This window comes from Anolis sagrei, chromosome 4 (genome assembly GCF_037176765.1).
Source record: "Anolis sagrei isolate rAnoSag1 chromosome 4, rAnoSag1.mat, whole genome shotgun sequence".
Taxonomy (NCBI): Eukaryota; Metazoa; Chordata; class Lepidosauria; order Squamata; family Dactyloidae; genus Anolis; species Anolis sagrei.
The window spans coordinates 194,874,681-194,900,777 of record NC_090024.1 but is presented as its reverse complement, the minus strand read 5'-3'; the positions used below and the strand labels follow the sequence as shown (position 1 = coordinate 194,900,777).

Genomic DNA, 26,097 nt, shown 5'->3' with positions numbered 1-26,097 from the left:
GAAAGGCCCTGAGAGGCCTGAGGTTTTCTTTTTGTGATTTAATTCTTTTTCTCTGTAGGGTCCTTATTGAGAAGATGATGATGGCAACCACAACATCACTAAGTGACAGAGATATCTCTATTTCAGGCCAAGGAGACTACATCAATCTAAAAGATGCAACTACGTCCAATTGGGGATGCTGCTAATTGCATGTGCTTCTGCATCTGATCACAGATCAAGGGTACTTTTCAGATAAATACATCTAGTGTTTTTACAGAGTCATAGCAAGTTTCCTTTACACATTTGTGAGGAGTGAAGGAGAAAGAAGCCCTTCAACCTAGCAGATATAATTGAAACCACTTCCTTTGTTCTTCTGATGTGGTCCACCAGTAATACCCTATTGAACACTGCGACCTTGGTAAAGTCAAGAAGGTCTTATATTCCGCTCATTGCTGGTTCCTCTGCAGTTGAAGAGAAAGTCTCCACTCCAGTTAATCCAAGATGTTATGGCAGAAGAAGTTCTTATAGGAATCTTTCAGCAGTCCTAAAGCAAAGCCGAAGGAATCTGTGACTAATGTGCATGCACACGTGTTTTGAACCAGACTGCCTTTGATTTATCATCTCTAGAAATGTGCTTCGGACTGTAACCCAGCTGCAGAATTCATTCACCACAACTCGCGGGAAGGTGCCATTTCTTGCCATGGGAAACCTATTGCCTCTTCTGTATGTGCCTTTCTCTTTTGCCAAAGACTGCAAGTTTTAAATTGAACTCTGGCCTTTTTTTGTGTCCCTGTTTTTTGTGGGTTGCACAGTTGTTCCTTTTCCTGGTGCCATTTTATCAGAGAACCCAACATTGAATTGAAGCGAAAGCTGTAAACTGTTTTGCATTGATGCACCTTAGCAGAGCACCAACCGTGTTCTTTGTTTTTTATAGTCCTTTCCTTCACAGCATCTAATTTGCCTCTTTCAAATTCTGATGAATTACTTCCTCTCAGCTGTCCTCCTGTGTGGGTCTCGGTTGCCATTATGCAATGCTGCCTGAAAGCCCACCCACCGGTTTTAGTGATCTGAGGGGGAACTCAGAATAAGAGGCCCAGCGAGACAAAAAGCAAGAGTTAAATTTCCCCTGCATCCCTTTGATAGCAGGTATTTTGCTATTTTAATGTTATGACAAGTGACAGACTTGTGTTTTTTTCTTGAATAAGGACAATTATACTTTAATTTCTTTCTTTTTTTTAAGTGGCCACTTCGTAATTCAGGAGGGTTGAAATAACAGGGTGGTGAAATGCATTAAGGTGTCTGAATTTTTAATTTTAATTTTAAAATAAAAAGTTCAAGGTTGAATTCTTATGGGAAAAAGATACTGTGGATGAATAAGATACCTATGTGCTTGGCAATTTAGAAAGTAATTGGGAGACGGGTTAAGAATGACCTTTAAAGGTATGAACATTAGCCTTTATTAGTATCCAAGGAAAATCTTCACGGTAGCTGCAAATAGATATCAAATAATGTTGCAGATAATATTAGACTGTGGTGTATGTTTGCCAGATAAACAGATACCTCTTGACTGTTTTTTTAAACAAACTAGAAAGGGTACTAATTATTTTTCCATTACCCTTCCCCATGTAATATAAGTGTTGTGGGTTTATATTATGATATAAATTATAATAAAATATAGGATATTGAACAACTGCTGCTAAGAAAAGTTATGTGCACTGGATGGGGAAGTAGAATCAGTTTTGATTTAGATCAAATTTTGAATGACATTAACTTTTGTTTATCACCAGTATTTTTTTAAAATGATTGAAGACTTACTGAATTTTTCTGCTGCATCTGAAAAATACTGTAAAAATGCAAAGCGCTGAGAAATCTAAGCTGGACTTTTTTTAAAGGGGCATCTTTATAGTATCCTAATATTTATCTGTAGACAAACAGCATTGTATAACTCAACTGCGAATTATACATTTAAACATCTCTTTTGACTATCTGAAGTGACACAAGAAAACTAATCTCAGGTTGGTTCTTTGTGAATCAGGCACACATTTTCTTCCTGAACCAGTAACTAAAATGGTTGGGAAAGGAGTTAAGTAAGAGCTGTCTAGAAACATTCACTTCACCACATATAATCTAGACAGTCTTTATGATACTGTCATTTTTAAAACTTAGTATATAATGGTAGGTTATGCCTTTTGTTCCATTCTTTTGTAAAGTATTATACAGCACAGAGTCTGTCTGGCAGAAATTTCTACTCAGTAACTGGAAGAAAGAGCCTTTGAACACATTTTTCAGATCATTCCAAGAGCATCTCTAACACAACACTGATCTCTATCAGAGCAATAAAACTACTTTTGGTAGTGAGGAATCAAATGTATTCTACTTGGGTGTTGGGAGACAACCCAAGTTACTAACCTGTGGTACTTGGGTGTTGGGGACGCATCTGTGACACTTGGGAACTCATGCACATTACTTTTTCACAAAGTGCCTGTTTTTGAGCCTTTCTAATAATTTACAAGCAAGGTTTTATTTCCAAAAAATTAAAAACACAAAAAACTTGAATAAACATTTAAAAGTCCTGGAAGCTAGGAAAACAACTGACTTCCTAAAGCAGTGGTTCTCAACCTATGTGTCCCCGGTGTTTTGATCTATAACTCCCAGAAATCCCAGCGAGTTTATCAGCTGTTAGGATTTCTAGGAGTTGAAGGCCAAAACATCTGGGGATCCACAGATTGAGAGCCACTGCCCTAAAGATTTGCTTTGTTAGGACCAACTACAATACAAGATATGTAAATAAAACAAAAAACTACAAGGGTTTAAAAATTAAGATAGTTCTTTGCAAAAGAAGTGATGTGTTTCTCTCTCTCTCTCTCTCTCTCTCTCTCTCTCCCCCCCCCCCCCCCTCTTCTCTGCATATGTATTTTGGTCCTGAGTCTCTGCAAATTTCTGTCATGAAACTCTTTGTCATAATGGAATTTGTCACTTGGTTTAAGGGCTGCTTATGTGGGCTTTTAAATTGCATGCACCTTTATAGATTATGGCACTCCATTACCTCTCATCAAATGCTATTGGGTTTGTTGCAGATGAAGTGAAAGCCATGTAAGTAGAGATGGATTCAAATGGCAGGGGTTTTTTTTCTTCATTGGAGATTGTCCTCCATTTCCATTCATATGCAAAGAAAACCCATCTGGGAGCTGCAAGAAGAGGACTGATTAAATGTATCTCAGGTCATAAATGCTGTGTACCTTATATATAGATGAGCCCTCTTCTTCTGCTCTTCGGCTTGTAACCTGTAAGACCTTTGTACATGATCATGTCTGTATAAGTCTTTCCCATCTATTCTATTAGTATATTTAGGCTGAAGCAAAATGGACAGAAGGGTTTTCAGTCCCACTACCAAACAAAACATGACATGATGTAGGATATTCCATAATGATACCATATTCTTGTAGAATCCACTATCCATGTGTTCACTCCTTCATGCGTCTGTATGACATAGAAACTCTGCTAAATTTGATTATTCAATTGAACACACAATGCACCGCCTCTTCCAAATTGGCTTTGTTGAACAGGGAAGGATGTCCCAGTGACATTTATTCTATGTTTGATCATATTTGCCAGGCTTCCTTTGTTTCTCATTAGTCTGGGTAAAAATAATTTTTAAATGATACTATATAATATAATATCTAGATATACATTACTTTAGTGTTAATTTTGTATGATTTTGACATCTGAAGTTATGCATTGCACTGGTGAACCTAAACATGCATTTAAATGTCAGTATTACCTTTCTACTTGTCAACTTGTTATCAACATTTTAGATTAATATTTTAATCTGGACTACACTGTATTTTTGTCCTTTGGAAAAAAAATTATTGTGACAAAAATAAAAAGGCATTTTGACATAAATATTGCATAAAGAGCAAGGGCAACACTGTGATCCCACCTTCATTCTTTTGTTTTCTATTAAAACACCTTTCAGCTGCCCTTTAAAAATGCTACTAAAGTAATCAAACAATACTGCCAACACATAAAGGCACTTTAGTATTATTTAAACTATTTAAATGGAAATAATAACAAATCTGTTTAAAAGTTGATTAAAAGCAGCATACTCAAAATGTGTCATTTTCATGTGCAGGGATATATCGTGTATTGCCCACTAGTGCTCATGCCAAGTGACAAAAATGTTCTGTCAATCTTCCACTGAATTTTATGAAAAATCAATTCCAATTCTGCATACAGCTTATAGAGAGAAGACAGTTGATAGATAGTGCTAAGAATTATCTGTCTCAGGGTTTATTCTAAGGTTTTCTTACCACACAAGAAATCAGAATGCTGAACGAGGGAACTAATTGGGTTCTGTCATTGAGCAAAGACCCTGATCCCAATAGCCTTTAAATCCAGTGAGTTTGTGGTGTTTTGCCCAGTATCATACAGTGAATTGGAGTAAATGGAGACAACATTAATGTGACATTGACTGAAGACACATTAGCACTTTGCCTGAGCTGTGATGTGGTCCTTAACAGAACTCACATTGTTTATGCCATAGTGGAAATCACAGCAAAATCTGGTGATGAAAATTAATACTTTTTAGATGCCAGTGAATCCTACAACCATACTATAAAAGGAGTACTCTGCAGTTTACAATTCTGGCAACAATGAGGTTGGATCCAGAGCAGCTAGAAATACAGTCAGCCCTCCTAATTTGCTGGTGTTATGGCCACAAAATCCCAGTGAAAGTGGAAAACAGTGAATAAAAAATCACAGTTATAGTGTTTCTTATCTATTATTAATATATACATTTCAATAAATATAATTTTAAAAAATTATCCTTTTTTTTAACCTGTAAAATACCTCTCTAGGAATTTCTAGATCCTTGAGCATGATGCTATGGTCAATGTCCACTGGAAGTTGAGCACAAAATTGCACTGGAGGACCTAAAGAGAAATTTTTAATAAAATGAATAAATAATAAAATCAGCAAAAGTTGCAACCGCAAATGTAGAGGGTTGACTGTATCTTCATGGATATATTTTCTTTTCTCACAGATGCAGCAGTCAGGTATTAAGCCCTAGTAGTATATTATTAACATAAAGTTATGAAGATGGAAAGATTAATTTTCTGTGTTTTTTCATCTTTTACTTTCAGAAATAACTTTGTTCCTAATTATAACCAATGCTGCAAACTGCATCAAAATCTATTTCCTACTGCACATTTTATGTTTCTACTGCATAAAATAATGCCTGTCTGTCTGGAAATTTCACCTAGCGATGATCTCTCTGCAAGCAATTCTGTGGGGTTCTCATAGAGGGATAGACATTGTCCTTCATATCGGATCAGTATTTTAGCTGATGATTCATCTGAAGAATTGGTGCTTATTCAGTATCAATTGCTCTTCCTGTAGCTATAGATAATTCTAAAATTCATAACTTCTAACTACCATGTTAACATATTGTTTTATATTTAAAGGACAGGAGGGATTTTAGGTGTGCTATTCAACAACCTATGCAGTATTGAAATAATGAACAGACGTCTGCAATAAATAAATAAATGAACTTTCTTGAGTTGTTTGCGGTTATTGATTTCTCATTTGTACAGTTTTCATCTCACTCATGCTTTGATGTAATTTTGGTTCTGTACCGACTACTGCAGCCTTACAGATGTAGTTGCAGTTCAACAACATCTGGAAGGCCTTACAAATCCCCATCCCTGATCTTTTTACTTATTGATTTGATATAAATCTAGGCTGGTATCCATATAGTAGTTCAGTTGGGCCTACTATACTGAAAAAGATGGTTAGAATTAGACAGTAGCAAAAATGTATCGGTGTCGCTAGATCAGGGTCCACAAACTTTTTAAACAGAGGGTCAGATCACAGTCCCTCAAACTGTTGGAGGGGCAGATTATAATTTGAAAAAAATGAATGAATTCCTATGCACACTGCACATATTTTATTTGTACTGTAAAATCACTTAAAAATCACTTAAAATGAAGAACAATTTTACCCAATATAAACTTATTAGTATTTCAATGGGAAGTGTGGGCCTACTTTTGGCTGATGAGGTAGAATTGTTGTTGTTGTTGTTGTTGTGTGCTTTCAAGTTGTTTCAGACTTAGGTTGAACGAGGGCCGGGTAAATGACCTTGGAGGGCCGCATCCGGCCCCCGGGCCTTAGTTTGAGGACCCCTGTTCTAGATGTTTAAAATCCTCCCTTGAAAGAACCTATCAAGATCTTCCAGAATATTGTGGAAACCCTTCCAAAGCCTATTCAGGAGGATTGATCCTGCAGGAAGATGGAAAGAGGGTGAAGAGGGGAGGGTAATCCTATTACACTGTAAGATTTCTACTCTTAGACATATTAGTGCTATAGAGTTATCTTCCACCAGATACCCTGCCACCAATAAGACAGCTGGATTCAATAAAGGGAAAGGGAGATATTAGGCTGCCTGAGGTTGGGGGGGGGGGGAGGCCACAGAAGCCAAGGTTTTTAATTCATGTACTCCCTCAAGGCAACACGTATTAGTTATTAACATATAATGGGGAGTTCTGGAAGCTGCAGCTACATCGTTTTACAGAACGCCTTTGGAAAAAATAAGTACATCATCCAAATTGAGAGACGTCTTTCAAACATCCGTGGGGAACATATATTTTATGTGTTTTAACTCTACTCCTGAGTATTCTAAAACTGCTTTAGATGAAGCCTGATCAGAAATCTAGGTGGGAAGGTTACCGCAGATGCAGACTACAACCAGGAAATGAGAAGACTTTTACTTCTTGGGAGGAGAGCAATGACCAATCTTGATAAAATAGTTAAAAGTAGAGACATCACACTGGCAACAAAGATCCGCATAGTTAAAGCAATGGTATTCCCCGTAGTAACCTATGAATATGAGAGCTGGACCACAAAGAAGGTTGAGCAAAGGAAGATAAAACGTTTTTGAACTGTGGTGTTGGAGGAAAATTCTGAGAGTGCCTTGGACCGCAAGAAGATCAAACCAGTCCATACTCCAGGAAATAAAGCTCAACAGTTCACTGGAGGGAAGGATATTAGAGAAAAAGATGAAGTACTTTGGCCACATAATGAGTAGACAGGAAAGCTTGGAAAAGACAATGATGCTGGGGAAAGTGGAAGGCAAAAGGAAGAGGGGCCGACCAAGGACAAGATGGATGGATCGTATCCTTGAAGTGGCTGGCTTGACTTTGAAGGGAAACTGGGGGTGGCCACAACTGACAGGGAACTTTGGTGTGGGCTGGTCCATGAAGTCACAAAGAGTTGGGAGCGACTGAACGAATAAACAACAACAAAAACAATCAGAAATATGATGACATTGCTATTTCTACACTTCAAGTTCAAGTGGATGGTGTCAAAAATATTATGACTCAAAATATTGAAAAGGTCTTGAATAGAGTGGCTGCCTAACCTGGCTGACAGAAGTGATGATCTTGAAACAGCTGCTCATGGTTTCCAAAAAACCACAACAAAATTGCAAGGAAGATGTGGTGGAAAAGGAAAAAAAAGATCATAATTGTGGTGATTATCCTTGTTGTGACTTTCATTGTTCTCCTGGTCACAGGTGTTGTTCCAACATAAAAAATATCAGTAGCTAAATGGAACACACAGAGAATATTCTGTAAAATGGTTTGTATTGTTAAAAAAATGTTTTACTCATTTTATATATACAAATATATTTAACAACTACTATACAGTTGCACATGTAGTGCTTGTCTTCAACTGATAAGAAAGCAATGGGCTCTCCCAACCCAAAATTTCATCAATTCCATGCAAAGTGGCAGTCCATTAGAAAGTTCACCTTAAATCTATGAACCAAATCCCTGAACTGAACTTTGTACATTAAATCTCAGAAGCATTTTCAATGGAAAAAAATACAGCTGAATTCGATAAAAAGACAGATGAACGGAAGGAAGAATAGTAGTTGCTGTTATATTCTCTATATAGCAGTCCCAACATTAGGTATTCATCATTGCTGCAAATTATGAGGAAATATTATGACATAATATACAAATACTTAGTGCATACATGTTGTCATGGTGTTTGAACACTTGGTTGTAGGAAACCTTTTGTGTGATCCACAGATTATTTGCATCTCTAAACAGCTGTTGTCTTGCTTTGTTCGATAGCCATGTAAATATCTCTGACAAGAGTGAACAAGTAGCTTAAATACTGAAAATGCAATTTGAATTTAGTCATCCTTGGCTCCTAGTGTTGTGGTGAGAGCATCTGCTATCCAGAGCTAATGATGCAGGAAGGGCAGCCATAGTGCTACAAGAGGACAAGGACTTGGCCAGGGTGTGATAATAATACTCTATTATTACTGGCACAAAACCATCAGTGTGTTAAAAAAATTGTCTCTCCAAAAGGCTTATGTGAGCTATCAGGACTGCTTTTCCACCTGACTAGGTTTGACTTTGGTAAGATAATCTATTTTTGGAAATCAGTGCCCAGAGAAGCTTTCCTAATGCTATCTGGTTAATTTGTCTTTCAGTGCCAAGTGAGGAGTTTATTTGCCGAAGCATTTTACAACGGTTCATTTGACAGATGGGTTTACCTAGTCATTTAAATGCTCTTTTGCTTTGTTGTATTTATTTCAGATTTTGAAAAAATTAACAACTGGCCATGTTGGCGGGTAGATATGGAGAGATGTAGTCCAAAAAAGCAACATTTCCGAGGTCCAACTATTTTTTTTATTCAAAATCATTTCGAGATTTTGCACACCAGTTTGTAAGTCTGAAAAACAACATATAATCTTCATGGAAACAAATCAAAAGTTTAGAAAATGAAATTAAATAGATATCACATGTTGTGGGTTTACAGCAACTCAGGGCAGATTAAAATGTACATATACATGGCAAACATTCAATGCCATAGACACACAACATATATAGACAGACACACAGAGGCTACTTAACATTCCAGCTTTTTTGATGAGGGCATTCTGGCCACCAGGGGAGCTGTCACTTCACCGTGACACTAATGAAGTACTTCCTCATTCTTTGCATGCTTGCTGGAGATTTTTATGGCATCGTAATTTAGTTAAATTGGCCTCCCTGCATACACAGTACGTAAATTTCCTACTTGACAGATGCAACTTGTCTTTCAGGCTGCAAAAGTTGACAACAAGCTACACAAATTGGTTGGAAACTCACTCCGATCTGGGCTGGATTCGAACTCATGACCTTTCGGTCAGTAGTGATCCTAATGCAGCTGATTCTCAGCCAGCTGTGCCACAGTCCCGGTGTATGGTACTGTGCCCCAGGACTCTCCAATCTTTAATAGTTCACTCTTTTTCCCCCTTCCACATTTTAGCTATTATTAGTCGCGCAGCAACAAAAGCAATATTAACAAATTTCTTCATCTCCTGCGCAAATACTGAATAGTCCTAATAAACACATTTCCAGGTTTTTCTTTACTTTTTTTGTTAATCATATTGTTTGTTTCTTTCACCACTTTTTACCAGAACCCTTTAACCTTCTTACATCTCTAGCAAGCCCCTTGTCCTGTTTTCTCTATTTTGGCCAATAATTCTGGAGTTATGTAATTTCTATAAAATATTTTAAACATATTTCCCCTTTTCCAAAGATGTTTCCAACCTTCCAACTCAATATTTCTACCTAAATATTTGGACACATAATCATAACAGTTTTTATCTGGTTGTCTATTAAGTTGTATTCTAAAATATATTTATAGAGCTTGTAGATTAGGCCTCTCTTGTTCTTCTCGAAGACACATTATAACTCTGATTTTTTTAAAGAGGCAAATCCTACCTTTGCGTCCTTCCCAAATCTGTTCAGTTGGAAGAAGCTGAACCAGTCTTTTATCCCCCATTCTTCTCTACCTTTAAGTGCCCATTGCCCTTTCTCTTTGACCAACTATTCCTTATATGTTCCAGATTCAGAATTTGTAGTTTGCTAGGTTCAAGGCACATAAAGTTTGTACTCTATTAAGCAGTGGGGAGGGAGCAAAACTTGCCCTTCACAGTAGGTCAGAGAAAAGCAAGGTGCTACAGCACCTCATCTCTTTTTCCTCTTTAATAACTTGTGCCATCTTGACCACACCCTGATGTTGCTTGATCATACATTTTGTCTGTGAAATGTTGGGGAGGGGGGTTATGGAACTACAATTCCATTTTTCTTTCTGCTGAATTAACTGAGCATAATTTACTTCTGAACTCACTTTGAAGTAATCAGAGGACAAAGGGGTAACACCAGAGGAGGTCAGAGAAACTAGGAAATGTTGAAAACAGATGAAAAAGTGGGATGACACAGTTCTCTGTAAACATTGGCTGCTTTCAGTTTTTCCTAGATTTGGCAACGTCCCCATCCTCATATTCCCATCTATGTAAATAGAAAGTATGTGCCTCTTGTTGCTGGTATACGTAGCCTTCAAGGATTGAATACAGTCTTAGCAAGTGTTGTCCATTTAGATTTTTTTTAAAAAACAGGCATGTGAATGCATTCTAGATCTCTTCACATTACAATTAAAACACATTTATTATACTTCAGAGTGTGATGGAAGCTCCTTTTTGGAGGCTTTTAAACAGAAGTTGAATGGTCATCTGTCAGGGGTGCTTTGATTATGTTTTTCCTGCATGGCAGGAAGTTGGACTGGATTATCCATGTGGTCTCTTTCAACTCTATATTCCAGTGTTTCTCAAACTGTTCTCCTCCAGGTGTTTTTGAACTTCAGCTCCCAGAAATCCCAGCCAAATTACCAGCTGTTAAGAATTCTGGAAGCTGAAAGCCAAAACATCTGGAGGAGCACAATTTGAGAAACTGCTATTTTCTATGATTTTGATTCTATGGAACAACATAATTCGTGAAATTATTTTATGGTAGCAAGGATATGGCAAGACTAATCTATAAAAACGGTACCAGTTGGCCATCCAATCTCATTTTCTTAGCATTATGTAATTTATTTAAAGTTTTAAGTGAAAGGTGAAGAGGTTAACTGCCTTGAGCTCTACTTGTAGCAGAAAAACAGGATATAAATTCAATGTTGTCAATAACACTGACTTAGAGCCTAGACTAGTTGCTAGACTTGTATGCTGAATTCAAAACAGACAGCTTTGCTAAAGCTATCCAAGTTGGCAGCCTTAACTACATGTTGTGGCAAGGAATTCCAAAGTTTAACTATGTGTTGCTTGAAGAAATATGTTCTAAATCTCTCACTGATTAACTTCGGTGTGTAATCCTGGGATCTAGTATTTTGAGAGAGGTGGTACATGGTTGTTGCAAGTCTCCTTTCATTATTATAAACAGGAATTTATCTTAATTCAGCAATCATCCCTAACTTAGTTGTCAGCCTTTCCTTTCTATGTCAGTTTTAGTCTTGTCAAATTTTCCATATCAAATGGAAATCACCAAGGGGGGGACATAGATAAAACCCCTGGGACAATTAGGGGGTAGAGTCCAGTCAATTGAACTTCTGTCCCTTGATGGGAAATTTGGCAGAATATTGTTTGAAAATATAATATGTTTTCTAGGAAGGGTGCAACCTGACACACTTTCAGTTTGGATCTCAGTGGGACTTACATTTAAATGTATGGCCATGTATAAATATGTGAGAGGAAGCCACAGGGAGGAGGGAGCAAGCTTGTTTTCTGCTTCCCTGGAGACTAGGACGCGGAACAATGGCTTCAAACTACAAGAAAGGAGATGCCATCTGAACATGAGGAAGAATTTCCTGACTGAGAGCCGTTCAGCAGTGGAACTCTCTGCCCCGGAGTGTGGTGGAGGCTCCTTCTTTGGAAGCTTTTAAACAGAGGCTGGATGGCCATCTGTCAGGGGTGATTTGAATGCAATATTCCTGCTTCTTGGCAGGGGGTTGGACTGGATGGCCCATGATGTCTCTTCTAACTCTTTGATTCTATGATCTATGAAATGAGTATGGGCTGCCTATCTTCTTGAGTTATTATTTGAAACAACTTTTATGAGCAAGTAGACTCAAATTAACTATATATGAAATGATGGTTTTGAGTGGACAGTGGACTGCATTGTCATAACTATTACTGCAGCAGTTAAGCAACCTTGCAGTTAAATTCTAGGACTGAAGCAGCCAACTTTAAAGGTGAACAACTATGGTAATATTTGCTTTTATAGATTGCTTTGCAACACTTCACTCTCATTGCCTTGGGTACTAGGCCTGCGCATGCTCATAAACAACGTGCCCCAAGCCATCTTAAATACAGCAAGGCCCTGAGTCACATTTGGCCCCTAAAGGTATGTTGGCAGGTGCACTCCATCAGGACTCCGAGGATTTCTTTTTTTCTGATCAAAAACAATAGGACAGGGGCTTTTCAATCCGCTTCTCTCGGAAGCAAGAATTCACTTTATCAGTAGGTTGCAGAGCCTGCTGGATTTTGTTTGTTTGGCATTTCTAGTAATCTGTGTGGCCTCCACGTCTGCTTAACCATCTCACACTAGCAGCAAGAGGCTGTAGAGCATGAATATTAATATAGAACTTTTCCTTATTCTGATAACAATGACATCTACAGCATTAAGAGCTCATTCATTTGCTCATTTTTACTCACAATCTTGTTTCAGAAATGCCCTTTTAAGTCTTCCTATCATAAACATCAGAAAGAGCAATGGTCAAACTCCACATGAAAATGCTTCAGGATCCTCTCTCAATGATGCTAAAGTGGTTTTTGCTAAGCAAAGTTCAAGGGGAGATTAGAGAAAGGCTGCTGAATTGGAACCATTAGCAAGTTCCAAACTAGACTGTTGAGCTATATTACGTACAATAATATTTTTATCCCAATGCATGTGTTGATTAGTTTATCTAGTGCCAGAATGTGTGTTATCAGTACATTTTTGAATGTTATTAGAGGAATTTAAATGTCAATGCGTGCATTCAGTTTTCCCTCTGACCTCAGTATCTCCAAAGCCATTCCAAGCTATGTGTGTTGAGTGTTCGTGGAACACTTTATGCATCCGGAGCCCCCATTGGTGCAATGGGTTAAACCCTTGTACTGGCAGGACTGAAGACTGATAGGTCATAGGTTTGAATCCGGGGGGAGCACAGATGAGCTCCCTCTGTGAGCTCCAGCTCCCCATGTGGGGACATGAGAGAAGCCTCCCACAAGGATGATAAAATATCAAAACGTCCAGGCTTCCCCTGGCAATGTCCTTGCAGATGGCCAATTCTCTCACACCAGAAGCAACTGCAGCTTCTGAAGTCACTCCTGATACAAAAAACAAAACAAAACAAAAATTTTATGCATCTGGTGTAATTCTGGCTTAATCTGTTAGAAACGTTTAAGGTGCCACAGGACCTTAAAGATTTGGAGCTAGGAAGTCTGAAAGTGGCAACTCAGGGCTTGAGAGGAAAACACTTTGCTTGTTTGGGTTGAACCCTGTGTTAATCCTCCGTTTTCTAAGCAGTCTTAGAAATAATATTGAATTAGCCACGAAAATAAAGGTAAATAAGGAAAGAGCAGGTAGTCTCTAAAGGGGGAGAAAAAGACAGAATTACAAATATGTTTTTTTGTGGTTGCCGTCTGCTTTAAAAGATAAATACCATCCTCCAAGAAATCTAGGACTGACCCCAAAATTGTAGACATATAAGAATTAATTATACAAATATTGTGATTGGTCAGTGTCACAGATATGTGGGACAGAACTGAATATAAATCTTCCTTACTTCCAAAATCCTAGCCTGAAACTATCAGACTTGTTTGTTTTCCATAAAATCAGCACAAAGACTAATTTTCTCATGAATAAAGTAGACTGGATTTTTGAATTGTAGGATGGGAATCCATGGATAATTCCATAAAAGCTGTGACTTTTCGATCACCATGCCATGCTATTTATATCTGACAGCAGGTTCCATGTGACATATATTACATTAATTTCATGTTTTCTTTCCATTAAAAAAGAGCACACAATGCCCCTAACACCACTAAAAACAAATTATATAATATATCAACTGAAGTCATAATTTAAATTAAATTAAACAATGAAAACAATGAAACAAAGTCAAATAAAACAATCCATTGTTTCTTTGATGTTTTCATCCTTTTCATAAATGGCAAAAATAAATTTTTTAACTGGAAATGGGGGAAGCAGAAATCCATATTGATACTGAGGATTTTCTTGTGGTAACTCACTTTCTAATTATTGGGGAGTGGGGAGGACTTGTATGGCTCCATCTTATCTCCTGTTGCCTTTGAGCAGCGTGTGTGCATTCAAATTCTATCTACTTGAAAGCCTTTTATTCAAGAGTGTCAAATTACAAGAAAGGGTTGTGCTAGTCCTAATTTAAGACTGCCAGGTTGTCTGTGTCTGCACACACTTTGCATGCTTCCAGACTGGATCAAAGATCTCCTTTGTATGATCTGCTTCCTTTTATAGCTGAATTCTAGAGTTGAAAGAGACAGCAAGAGCTACCACCCCCTGCCATGCAAGAAAAACACAATCAAAGCCCTCCCAACAGATGGCCATCCAGCCTCTGCTTAAAAACCTCCATCAGACTCCAAGCAGAATATTCCATTTACTGTTAGGAAGTTCTTCCTAATGTTTAGGTGGAATATATTTTCCTGCAATTGAAGCAATTGCTTCATTTCCTAGGACCCTTCCACACAGCCATATAACCCAGAATATCAAGGTAGATAATCCACAATATCTGCATTCAGCTGGTTTATCTGAGTCCACCCTCCCATATAATCCTGTTCAAAGCAGATGTGGGGTTTTATACAGCTGTGTGGAAGGGGTCTTAGTCTCCAGAACAACTGAAAGCAAGCTTGGCCTCTCCTCAATGTGACATCCATTCAAATATTTAAACATCGCTATCACGTCTTTTATCAGCCTTCCTTTCCCCAAGCTAAACACACCCAGCTCCTTCAGCTGCTCTTCATATGGCTTGGCTTCGAGACCTTTTGATAATTTTGTTCGCCCTTCTCTGGATGCACAGACATTCCCAAACTTTTTTGGCCTTCTGATTCCTTTTCAGGAAAAAAATTACTCAGTGTCCGCCTGGAAATCTACGCTGTCTTAAGTGAACGATGCACTGACACATTTGCATTCCTTTATATATCTATATTTCTACCTACATCCTACAACATGATAAAGGTGTTGTAAACAAGACACCTTGAAGCTTGAAATTATAAAATTATTTTTAATCAATCAATTAGTAACATTCACATTACACACAGAAAATTAAGATCATGAAAGATAGTATTAAAATAAAATTACAAATAAAATTAAAAACAATCCTAAATGAGAAGGATAAAGCTTGCACACTACTATCAATTTATTAAAGTTGTTGTCAACAGCACAATATAAAAAACTAAGTTAGATTTAATGTGTGTTGCCTATACTGGAGGAAGTGAGGGAGTTTCGGAAAAAAAATATATTCCTGCTTTTTGGCAGGGGGTTGGAATGGATGGTTCACGAGGTCTCTTCCTATTCTATGAGTCTATGTTTTATTGGCTATTCTAGAGCCTTTGACTCTGTGGATCATAATAAATTGTGGCAAGTTTTTGGTGGTATGGGAATACCTAATCACCTTGTCTCTCCTGAGGAATCTGTATAACGACCAAGTAGCAACAGTAAGAGTAGACCAAGGTACAACAGACTGGTTCAAGATTGGGAAAGGAGTATGGCAGGGCTATATACTCTCGCCCTACCTATTCAACTTGTATGCAGAACACATCATGTGATGTGCGGCCTTGATGAATCCGAGACTGGAGTTAAAATTGCTGGAAGAAACATTAATAACCTTAGATGTGCAGATGATACCACTTTGATGGTATCAAAAGAGAGGAGGAGCTGAGGAGCCTTCTAGCCAAGGTGAAAGAAGAAAGTGCAAAATCTGGGTTGCAGTTAAACATAAAAAAACAAGATTATGGCAACCTGACTGATTGATAGAGGGAGAAAAGGTGGAGGCAGTGACAGACTTTGTATTTCTAGCGAGAAAATTACTGCAGATGCAGACTGCAGCCAGAAAATCAGAAGACGCTTACTTCTTGGGAGGAGAGCAATGGCCAATCTCGATAAAATAGTGAAGAATAGAGACATCACATTGGCAAGAAATATCCGCATAGTTAAAGCAATGGTATTCCCGCATAGTAATCTATGGATGCGAGAGCTGGACCATAAGGAAGGTGAGTGAAGGAAGAGAGACGCTTTTGAACTGTGGTGCTGAGGGAAATTCTGAGAGTGCCTTGGACCACAACCAGATCCAACCAGTCCATACTCCAGGAAATAAAGCCCGACTGCTCACTGGAGGGAAGGATATTAGAGGCAAAGATGAAGTACTTTGGCCACATAATGAGAAGACGAGAAAGCTTGGAGAAGGTAATGATGCTGGGGGAAATAGAAGGAAAAAGGAGAGGGGTCGACCAAGGGCAAGATAGAAGGATGGTATCCTTGAAGTGACTGGCTTGACCTTAGAATCATAGAATCGAAGAGTTGGAAGAGACCTCATGGGCCATCCAGTCCAACCCCCTGCCAAGAAGCAGGAATATTGCATTCAAATCACCCCTGACAAATGGCCATCCAGCCTCTGCTTAAAAGCTTCCAAAGAAGGAGCCTCCACCACACTCCGGGGCAGAGAGTTCCACTGCTGAACGGCTCTCACAGTCAGGAAGTTCTTCCTAATGTTCAGATGGAATCTCCTCTCTTGTAGTTTGAAGCCATTGTTCCGCGTCCTAGTCTCCAAGGAAGCAGAAAACAAGCTTGCTCCCTCCTCCCTGTGGCTTCCTCTCACATATTTATACATGGCTATCATATCTCCTCTCAGCCTTCTCTTCTTCAGGCTAAACATGCCCAGTTCCCTAAGCCACTCCTCATAGGGCTTGTTCTCCAGACCCTTGATCATTTTAGTCGCCCTCCTCTGGACACATTCCAGCTTGTCAATATCTCTCTTGAAGGAGCTGGGGGTGGTGACGCTGACAGGGAGCTCTAGCGTGGGCTGGCCCATGAAGTCACAAAGAGTTGGAAGCGACTGAACGAATAAACAACATTTTAAAGAAGTAATGACGTGTACATATTCCTGTTGATGCATGCTGCACTTCCCAACAATACCAACACTTGCTTGTTAAGGCCTGTCAGTGTATTTGTAGTAGTAATAATAGTAATAATAGTAAGAATATAAAAAACACTATGATTTTCGGAAGCACTGGTCTAGCTTGTCAATATCTTTATTGAATGGTGGTGCCCAGAACTGGACACAGTATTCCAGGTGAGGTCTGACCAAAGTAGAATAGAGTGGGACTATTGCTTTTTCAGTCTAGAGACCCCTGGCAATTCAAGAATGAGTTATTAACAGTGAATTGTTTGCATTTCTTATGGTTCTAGGGGTCTCATATAGAGTATATAAATATATAGTGACATACACATTTTAAAAATTAAAGTCAGAATGTACACAGCAATCAGCTGGTGACAATGCAGAGGGGCAAAGCCTACTCGTAGAGAAGAGTGGTGACAGCATAGAACAGGGGTCAGGAACCTTCGGCTCTCCAGGTGTGGTGGACTTCAACTCCCACAATTCCTTGAGGCTCGGCATTCACCCCAAAGGCTTACCTTGGCCTCAAGGAATTGTGGGAGTTGAAGTCCACCACACCTGGAGAGCCGAAGGTTCCCCATGCCTGGCATAGAATTAAGGAGAGAGCACATGAGCACAGAAAACTGAGGCAACTTTCACTCCAAAATCCCTACATCTCTCAACATTACAAGCTATACAAAATATATTAAAAATGTCTTTTTGTATAGTAATTAAAAAGATCAAAGTATTACAGAAAAAAGCTTCCATTAACATTGTTGTATATTTATGCATTTCAATTCTCTATCATACATTTTGAAGCTTTATTGGATATTTTTCATATCTCCATGTTATTTTTTTATCAATTTCTGCCTCACTATTTCAGCCTTCCATTCTTTTCTTTAATGGATGCCATGTTCTTTTGAAGCTTGTTTAGACCAAGTTTATGGCCTTTTAGGCTTCCTCCAGGTGGAAAGGAGGAATTATATTTGTGTGTGTGAATGTGTGTTTGTAGAGAGGCATCAGGATTGTAGAGATGCTTAGGTGTGTATTTTTCATGGTATATTTATTTATTGTGTCAGATGCGAGTTGGGGGTACAGCTAACATGTATTTAAAAACAAAAAGTTTAAAAACCTGGCATTATACTAAATGTCCTTTGACCAGAAGCTGGCCACGGAGTGCCTCTGGTGTTGCTGTGAGATGGTCCTCCATTGTGTATGTGGCAGGGCTCAGATTGCATTGTAGTAAGTGGTTTGCTCTTCTCCACACTCGCATGTCGTGGACTGCACTTTGAAGCCCCATTTCTTAAGGTTGGCTCTGCATCTTGTGGTGCCAGAGCACAGCCTGTTAAGCGCCTTCCAGATTGTCCACTCTTCTGTGTCCCAAGGAGGAAGTTTCTAATTCAGTCTTAGCCACTGATTAAGGTGCTGGGTTTTAACCTGCCATTTTTGGATTGTCACTTGTTGAGGTTTTCCTGCTAGTATCTCTGTAACACATCTGGGCGCCCCCTGGGCAACGTTTTTTTTTGACAGCTGATTCACACTAGAAGCAACTGGCAACATTTTAAATAGTTATGATGATGCTATTATGTTAAGTCGTGTTGTTCCCTTCAGGGGAGATAAAGTGGGGTATACATAACAATAACAATACAAGCAGAGGCATAACACCTTGCTCGAGTGATTCATTGGAACCTGTGCCACAAATAGCATCTGCCTGCAACAAAGAACTGGTGGGATCACAAGCCGGAGAAAGTTACAGAAAATGAACACATCAAACTCCTCTGGGACTTCCGAATTCAGACAGACAAGAGTTCTGGAGCACAATACTCCTGACCTCACGATTGTGTTAAAAAACAAAGTATGGATCATCGATGTTGCAATCCCAGGTGACAGCAGGATTGAAGACAAACAACTGGAAAAGCTGACACAATATGAGGATTTAAAGATCGAACTGCAAAGACTCTGGCACAAGACAGTAAAGGTGGTCACAGTGGTGATCGGCACACTGGGTGCAGTTCCTAAAGACCTTTGCCTGCACTTAAACACAATTGGCGCTAACAATATTACCATCTGCCAGCTGCAGGCCACCTTACTGAGATCTGCACGCATTATTCGCCAATACATCACACAGTCCTAGACACTTGGGAAGTGTCCAACGTGTGATCCAATACAACAGCCAGCAGAGTGATTTTGTCTGCTGTAGACTCATCTTGTTGTGTTACTACTACTAATAATAATAATGGGGCATGGCCAAGAAACCACTGGTATAGATACTATACTATTGATGTAGCCTAGAATCGCATTGGCCCTTTTAGCTGCAGCAGTACATGGTTCAGCTTGAGGTCTACTGAGGCCCCTTCCTCACAGCTGTATAAAATCCACATTGAACTGGATTATATGGCAGTGTGGACTCTGATAATGCAGTCCCACACAATATCTGCTGGATATCCACAATATCCAGCCGATATTGTGGATGATCTGCCTTGATATCCTTGGTTATATGGCTGTGTGGATGGGCCCTACGACTCCTAGAGCCCTTTCTCATTGACTGTTTCAAGCCAGGTGCCATCCTATGTCTGTGGGTGAACTAGAAAGCAGAAAGAGAACCAACAGCAAGGAGAGTGCAAAGCCAGCTTCTCTGGGGCTACAATGCTTCTTCCTCATTCATCCCCCTCCGCATCCATTTTGGCCCAACATGTGGCACGAAAGCGCTCCTTTCCCCAACTGCGGGCTCTTTCCCTTTGTATGGAGGTCGCCGTGTTCTTCCTTCCAAGAGGGAACCTAACGCGAAACACTCACACACACATTTATACAGGTTGCGCATGCGCGGAGGTGTGGCGAATCTGCCGCGCACAACCCCGAGCGGGGTTTCCTTCTGGCTTGTTGGCTCCAGCTCTCTCACATTAGCTTTAGTGAGGGAGCTCCTTTTCACTCCTCCCGCCTCGACGAGGAAAGGGCGGGCCGTCGCTTCCGTGATGGTTCGAACGCGCCAATGGGAGGCGGCGAGGCCGGCGGGCGGCCAATGGGAAGAGGAGGGCGGAGATGCCAGCCGAGTAGGTTGCGCCGCCCCTCTCAGCTCGGCGCATCCTCCTCCGCTGGACGAAGCGCGACCATTTTGCAGGGGGGAGCAGCGAGCAGCGGCTGGCGGAGGAAGAAGGGCGCCAGGCGGAGGAAAGGCTTGAGTCGCGGAGCCGGGGATCGAGGGAGGGAGAGGGAGAGCGGGAGGAGACGAGAAGAGAGCGGCGCCGGCCCCTCAGACGCGCCTCAGGGCCTCGCTCGGCTCTGCAAGATGTCTAGGCCCGTCAGGTGAGTCCTCTGCGAAGGGAGGGAGGGAGGGCGGGAGAGGCCTTCCCCTCAGAGGCCTGTGCCGGCGGGAAACAGAGAGAGAAGGAGGGAGGGAAGGAGGGGCGCGTGGGCTCCGTGGGAGAAGGGCTTTCGCTCCCGCCCTCGCCCTGCGGGTCCTTCCAGGCGGGTGCGGTGCTGCCCCTTCAGGTGAGCGCCAGCACAGGCCGCGGTGGCGGCGGCGGCGGGAAAAGGGGAGCGCGCGGGCCTGGCCTCCTGCGCACATCGGCGGCGCAGAGCGAAAGGGAGGCGAGGCCGCGAGGAGGAGCCCAATGCGCTGCGCTCGCGGGGAAAGGGGCCTGTGCGGATTGGCCGCTCGCGGCCTCCGTAGCGGGCCTTGGTCGGGCCTGCTTCCCTCGTCTCGCTCGGGCGGGAAGGCATCGCCAAGCCCCCGCTAGAACTCCATGCCTGAGCAGGGTCCTCTATAGAATCATAGAGTTGGAAGAGACCTCAAGGGCCATCCAGTCCAACCCCAGAATATTGCATTCAAATCACCCCTGACAGATGGCTATCCAGCCTCTGTTTAAAAACCCCCAAAGAAGGAGACTCCACCACATTCCGAGGCAGAGAGTTCCACTGCTGAACGGCTCTCACACTCAGAAAGTTCTTCCTCATGTTCAGATGGAATCTCCTTTCTTGTAGTTTGAAGCCATTGTTCCACTTCCTATATGCCATTTTTCCTCCAGGCATGGTAGTGAGTGTGATACCCATCTCCCATCCATTATGTCCATACAACACTTTTATAAGGTTCATAATGTAGAGGGAAGAAATTGTTTGATGATGAGTTCATTGACCCTGGATCTCCCACTATTGCACCGTTTTGCCTTGGGCAGCAAGGAGTCTGCAGTGAATGTTTGCCTTGTTTATGTGTAAATGTAAATAAATGTACTTTATTTATATACCGCTTTGAGTCGCCTGAGGGCTGAGAAAAGTGGTATATAAATAAAGTAAGTAAATAAATAAATAAACCATCCTGAGTCCCTTCGGGGGTAGAGGATGGTCTAGAAATAAAGTTTATTATTATTATTATTATTATTATTATTATTAGTGATGAATTCAATTATAGGTGTTTTCTATTTGAATATTTATTAATTCTAAGCCAATTCACCAAGGTGCTCATATCGAATTATGGGCACAACAGTCCTATGAGATATGTGAGGCTGAAAATAAGTAATGTCACCATTGCTCTCCAGCGGACGTAAAATTGGTGGATTTTGGTCTGTGTGTGTAGAAGCCTTCTCTTTTTTGGTTGCACTTTATTGACAAGCTGCAAACAATTATTTTCATGTCCACCTTTGGGTATTGTACAGCCAAAGCACCAAGAGCATCCCAGACACACAGTCAGAGAAACCTAGCCTATACACTCCTCTAAGAAACCAGAGGGGTGTGGAGTCTTCTTCAGTCCAATCATAGAGCTGTCAAGACCAGGAGCTTCTTAACTGAAGCATCAGACTCAGCCTTCATTCTAATGGGAAAGGGAAGCAATGAACTTATTTGAGTGTTTTCTACCAGCATGCATGATCATACTAGCATGTTCCTCATTAGAGTTGTGAGGTTTCTAGGTGCTGCTTCAAATCCCCCAAGAATCATGCAGCTTCTCTAGGCCACTGTATGTAAACATCATTCCTGGAGCTAGAAGAATTGGAAGAGCAATTTTAACTTGTTTCTACAGTTTGGAATTAGGTTTCTGGAAAGTAGTACCAAGCACTTTTCCTAACATAGCTTAATGCTAAGGCTCAGTGTATCTGAGCACAAGGAATTTCCCAAAAGGCAAGAGTAAGAAAGAGAAATGATCAGCACGTGCACTTTCACTGAACGGAGTGGTTGTGTTAACAGTAAGTCTTGGCATGAGCTCTCTCAGTGGCACAGTTCTTGAGAAAATTCTGTCATAGCTGAGATTGATATTACGGGTAAAGTAGAAGGTGGGCACAGAATGATGGAATAGGACAATGACACCAGTAGAAGCAAAACAGACTTTTCCCAAAGCTAGTGAAGGAGATTGCCTGCCAATTGTTTCATTCATGTATTGAGTGAAGCTGTTGCTACTACCCCTACATGGAAGCAATTCTACATGTGACTGTTGCTCTTCATACAAGTTCTTACAGCCTGGGGGAAGTGCCTTCAATCTAGGAAGATGCGAGACTCTAAAAAGGCTATCAGTTAGCTTTATTTTGTTTGTGATTAAACTTTAGTTAATATTTTTATTTATATCATCTCTTCTGATTAAATTACTCTGCCTTTAGATACCTTGGCATTTTCAAGACTTCATATATGTACAGGATGAACCATGCTGTTGAACATTTGTTCATTTCAGGGAAGGATACAAACACACTTTAAAATGGAGATTGAGCAGTAATAACATCTGGTGTAATGGTTGGCTCTGGAATACTAGAGTGATTTTTGCCATTTTAATGTGGTGAAATTAATAGTTATGTTTTCTTTGTATTTGGGCTTCAGCTCAGCATCATCCTGCTTGTTCAGAAGATGATTAGGCCAGCCCTGTGGTTTATCTTCATTGTGTTGGCTTCCCCTCCATATTGACTAGAATTTTAGAAAGTACAGCAAGAAATAACATTCTGCTTCTTAAAAATCACAGTACAATTGTCCCTTCAGTGCAGACCTGCGGTTAACCTCTGCAGGATGTTGATCATAGAGTTGTATTGGATAATCTAGAACAGAGTTTCTCGAACAGTGCTCCTCCAGATGTTTTGGACTTCAGCCCCCACAATTCCTAACAGCTGAGATTTCTGGGAGCTGAAGTCCAAAACACTTGGAGGAGCACTGTTCGAGAAATACTGATCTAGAGATTCCTAGCAAAAACGTTAATTAAATCCCTAAAGGTTGACCAGCGGAGGATCCACGTAGAGTTGTGTTGGAGTATCTAGGGATTCCTCAGGAGATATTTTGTCAGATTTTTAAAAAACAGTTTTTCAGTTTTGGCGTGGACCCTGTATCCATAACTGTAGTGGTTGTGGAGGGCTGACTGTATTTGTTAAATTATTTTGGTATTATTTAGAAGCAAACACTCATTCCTCTCCAGAGATGTTCTTACTGCCTTTTTATTTGTATGAAGGTTTTGCTTCCTGTCCTTTAAATCTACCATTTTTATGTCCACTCTAGAGGTGTTATATAATTTAATTCCTTTTCCCTATATAGTGTTCTTTGTTTCTATGTTTGGGCCTTCATTTTAGTTCTATTAATTGTGTTTTCTGCTTCCTTCCCCCCCCCCCCCACGCCTCATTGCAGTTCAAATACTTAGTCCACTTTATCTCCAAGGAAGTTGTTTAGGTGCTGTATTTTCTAAAGGAAATAAATAGTGTACTTAGTAGTACATAGAAAGAAAATCTTCTAGGAATTTGTATTCCTTGTAATAATGATAAAATAGCTTTGCTGAAACAAAAACATATTCTGGGGCAGTCCTATAGGTCTTGCAACAAAATACAATGACAGCCACAAAAAAGCCATACTTTTATTAGCTAACCAAGACAACATGCAGAAATATACATCATGCATGTTTTCAAAGTTTCAGTGGCCTCTTCATCAAGCAAAGATGTTTAAATTTATATGAGAAAATATATTTCTCTCTTGTTAGAAGTGTGTGTTTTAGGAGTTGACTGCATATCTCCACTGAGTGAAAAATATAATAAATAAATGCCTCATGCGATCTGCTTCCTCTCTGTACAATTTGCTTTGGGGAACATGTTCTTTCCATGAATGGTATATTGACATTATAACCTGGATAAACAAGTTTGGTAATAAGTTTCCCTTTTTAAAAGACATGATCATGCCATGCAAGCCTTATTAATATTAATATTGTGTATTTTAAACCCAGACAGGATGCAATCCAATCATAACATGTTTAACAATGCATATTTTCTCAGAGGTAGGGCCTGTGACTGTGATTGGGGTTAGTTTCTACTTTTTGTCCCAGCTAGACCTATTTTATTAATGGAATATGCATAAGTATTGATTTGCCAACTTCCTTTGGATTCAGTGGGTTAATTTAGTTGAGAATAACCGTTGGGGACTTAGTTTCTGGTAAACATGAATAATGTTAAATCACAAAATTTACAAAATTTTGGAGCATAGTTTCATGTAAACATGAGTAATATTAAACCATTTTATTAACAAGAAGACTTTATTTTTCATGGGCCATCATCATTTTACCCCTTATTCCCACACATTCAACCTTAAGAAAAAGCTACTCATGCTACTGGGGTCAAAGAACTAACTTTCTGCGTTTTCCTTACGTGATGTATGTGGTTGTATTTTCTATGGACTTCCACTTGCTCATTTACATTTATGATCTTAAAGTCCCTGCCATGCCTTTTCTGAGGAATGTGGGTTGTTGTTAAAGTAGAAAAGGTCCACCTGTTGAATTCTGTTTTATTTTTTGGCTGTTAAATGCAATTATCTAGACGAGTATGGTTTTTAGAACTGGATTGAAATTAAGTATTTTAAATGGATACAGTCATGTATACACAGTCTCCAGTCTTTTGCTGATACCTAATTTATCCTATACCTGTTATCTGTTGGGAAGTAGCAGCCAGTAATGAAAGGACCAAGGCATTGACATCTCCGACCCATCCTCTGTTCAGATATCAATCGGTATGCAATGTCTTAAATTAAGAAATAGTTTTGTAAGATCTATAGAGATACTCACAGGAACACTTTAGCAAGTGAGAGTCCAAAAGTGGCAAGTTAAAACCCAGAACCTCAATCAGTGGCTGATACCAGATGAGATACTGTCTCTTGGGCACACAGAAGACTGGGTGACTTGGAAGGTTCTCAACAGACTGCGTGTTGGTATCACGAGATTCAGAGCCAATCTTAAGAAATGGGGCTACAAAGTGGAGTTCATGATATGCAAGTGAGAAGAGCAAACCACTACTTACTACAATGCAACCTGAGCCCTGCAACATGCTCAATGGAGAACCTTCTTACAGCAACACCAGATGCACTCAAATGGCCAGCTTCTGGTCAAAGGAAATTTAGTGTAATGCCAAGTTTTTAACTTCGTTTGTGGTTTTTTATACATTATAACTGTATTCTCATTTCTGACACTATAAACAAATAAATAGCCTGCAATCATCCATTGGTTTCGTGTGTTGATCATTTTATGGTAGCAATGACCAGTATTACATAATTACAAGAGATACACTATACACGTATTTCATAAAATTATCATTTGATATATTCTCAATATAATGCATGCATAGGTTGACACAGATATTTCTTTAAAGAATGTACTTTATTTATTAATTAAATATTTACATTATGCCCAATATCATAAGATCTCTGCTTTATTTATCAAATCAGTTTATATAATTTAAAAAATAAAAATAATTTAAATATTTTAGACCAGGCATTGGCAAACTCTGGCCCTCCAGGTGTTTTGGACTTCAACTTCCACAATTCCTGACAGCTGATCTAAAAGCATGTTTAAAATGTAAGTGTAGGAATAATTTTAAATGTATGCATATTCAGGAGTTTAGATAGTTTAAATTAGGAAGACGCCATTAGGCCCGTAAAACTTCAATAAATATGTTTCAGAATAAAAGGAATCAGAATTAATAACTCAGAAGACCAGGTTTCAGTTTCTTGCAGCTTTAACTGTCCCTCATTTTACTTTTAAGCTTTGCCAAGGCAATGCAGTTAAGTTACTTGCAAACAACACTGGAATTGTTTTCTTAAGGAATATTGCAGTTTTAGGTAGTGTGGATGAGCCCAGTTAGACGTTAGTTTCTCAGAACTTATTTCATTACCACATTAACAAGCCACAAT

General features: G+C 39.8%; 3 protein-coding genes across 4 annotated transcripts in view; all 3 read left to right on the top strand.

The window, feature by feature from the left end:
- RAB29 (RAB29, member RAS oncogene family) overlaps positions 1 to 5,536 on the top strand; it is a 30,011-nt gene extending 24,475 nt beyond the window's left edge. Inside the window, exon 5 of the mRNA XM_060772895.2 lies at positions 59 to 5,536. Within this exon, the coding sequence (XP_060628878.1) occupies positions 59 to 185 (127 nt within the window). The 3' untranslated portion in view covers positions 186 to 5,536. The remainder of the gene's footprint in view (positions 1 to 58) is intronic.
- The window catches only part of LOC132773622 (Krueppel-like factor 15), a 302,098-nt gene that overhangs the window by 80,076 nt on the left and 195,925 nt on the right, over positions 1 to 26,097 (top strand). The gene's annotated exons all lie outside the window — the stretch shown is intronic.
- NUCKS1 (nuclear casein kinase and cyclin dependent kinase substrate 1) overlaps positions 19,949 to 26,097 on the top strand; it is a 30,582-nt gene continuing 24,433 nt past the window's right edge. For both annotated transcript variants that reach the window (XM_060772899.2, XM_060772897.2), the window contains exon 1: positions 19,949 to 20,277. In XM_060772899.2, the coding sequence (XP_060628882.2) occupies positions 19,964 to 20,277 (314 nt within the window). In that variant the 5' untranslated portion in view covers positions 19,949 to 19,963. The remainder of the gene's footprint in view (positions 20,278 to 26,097) is intronic.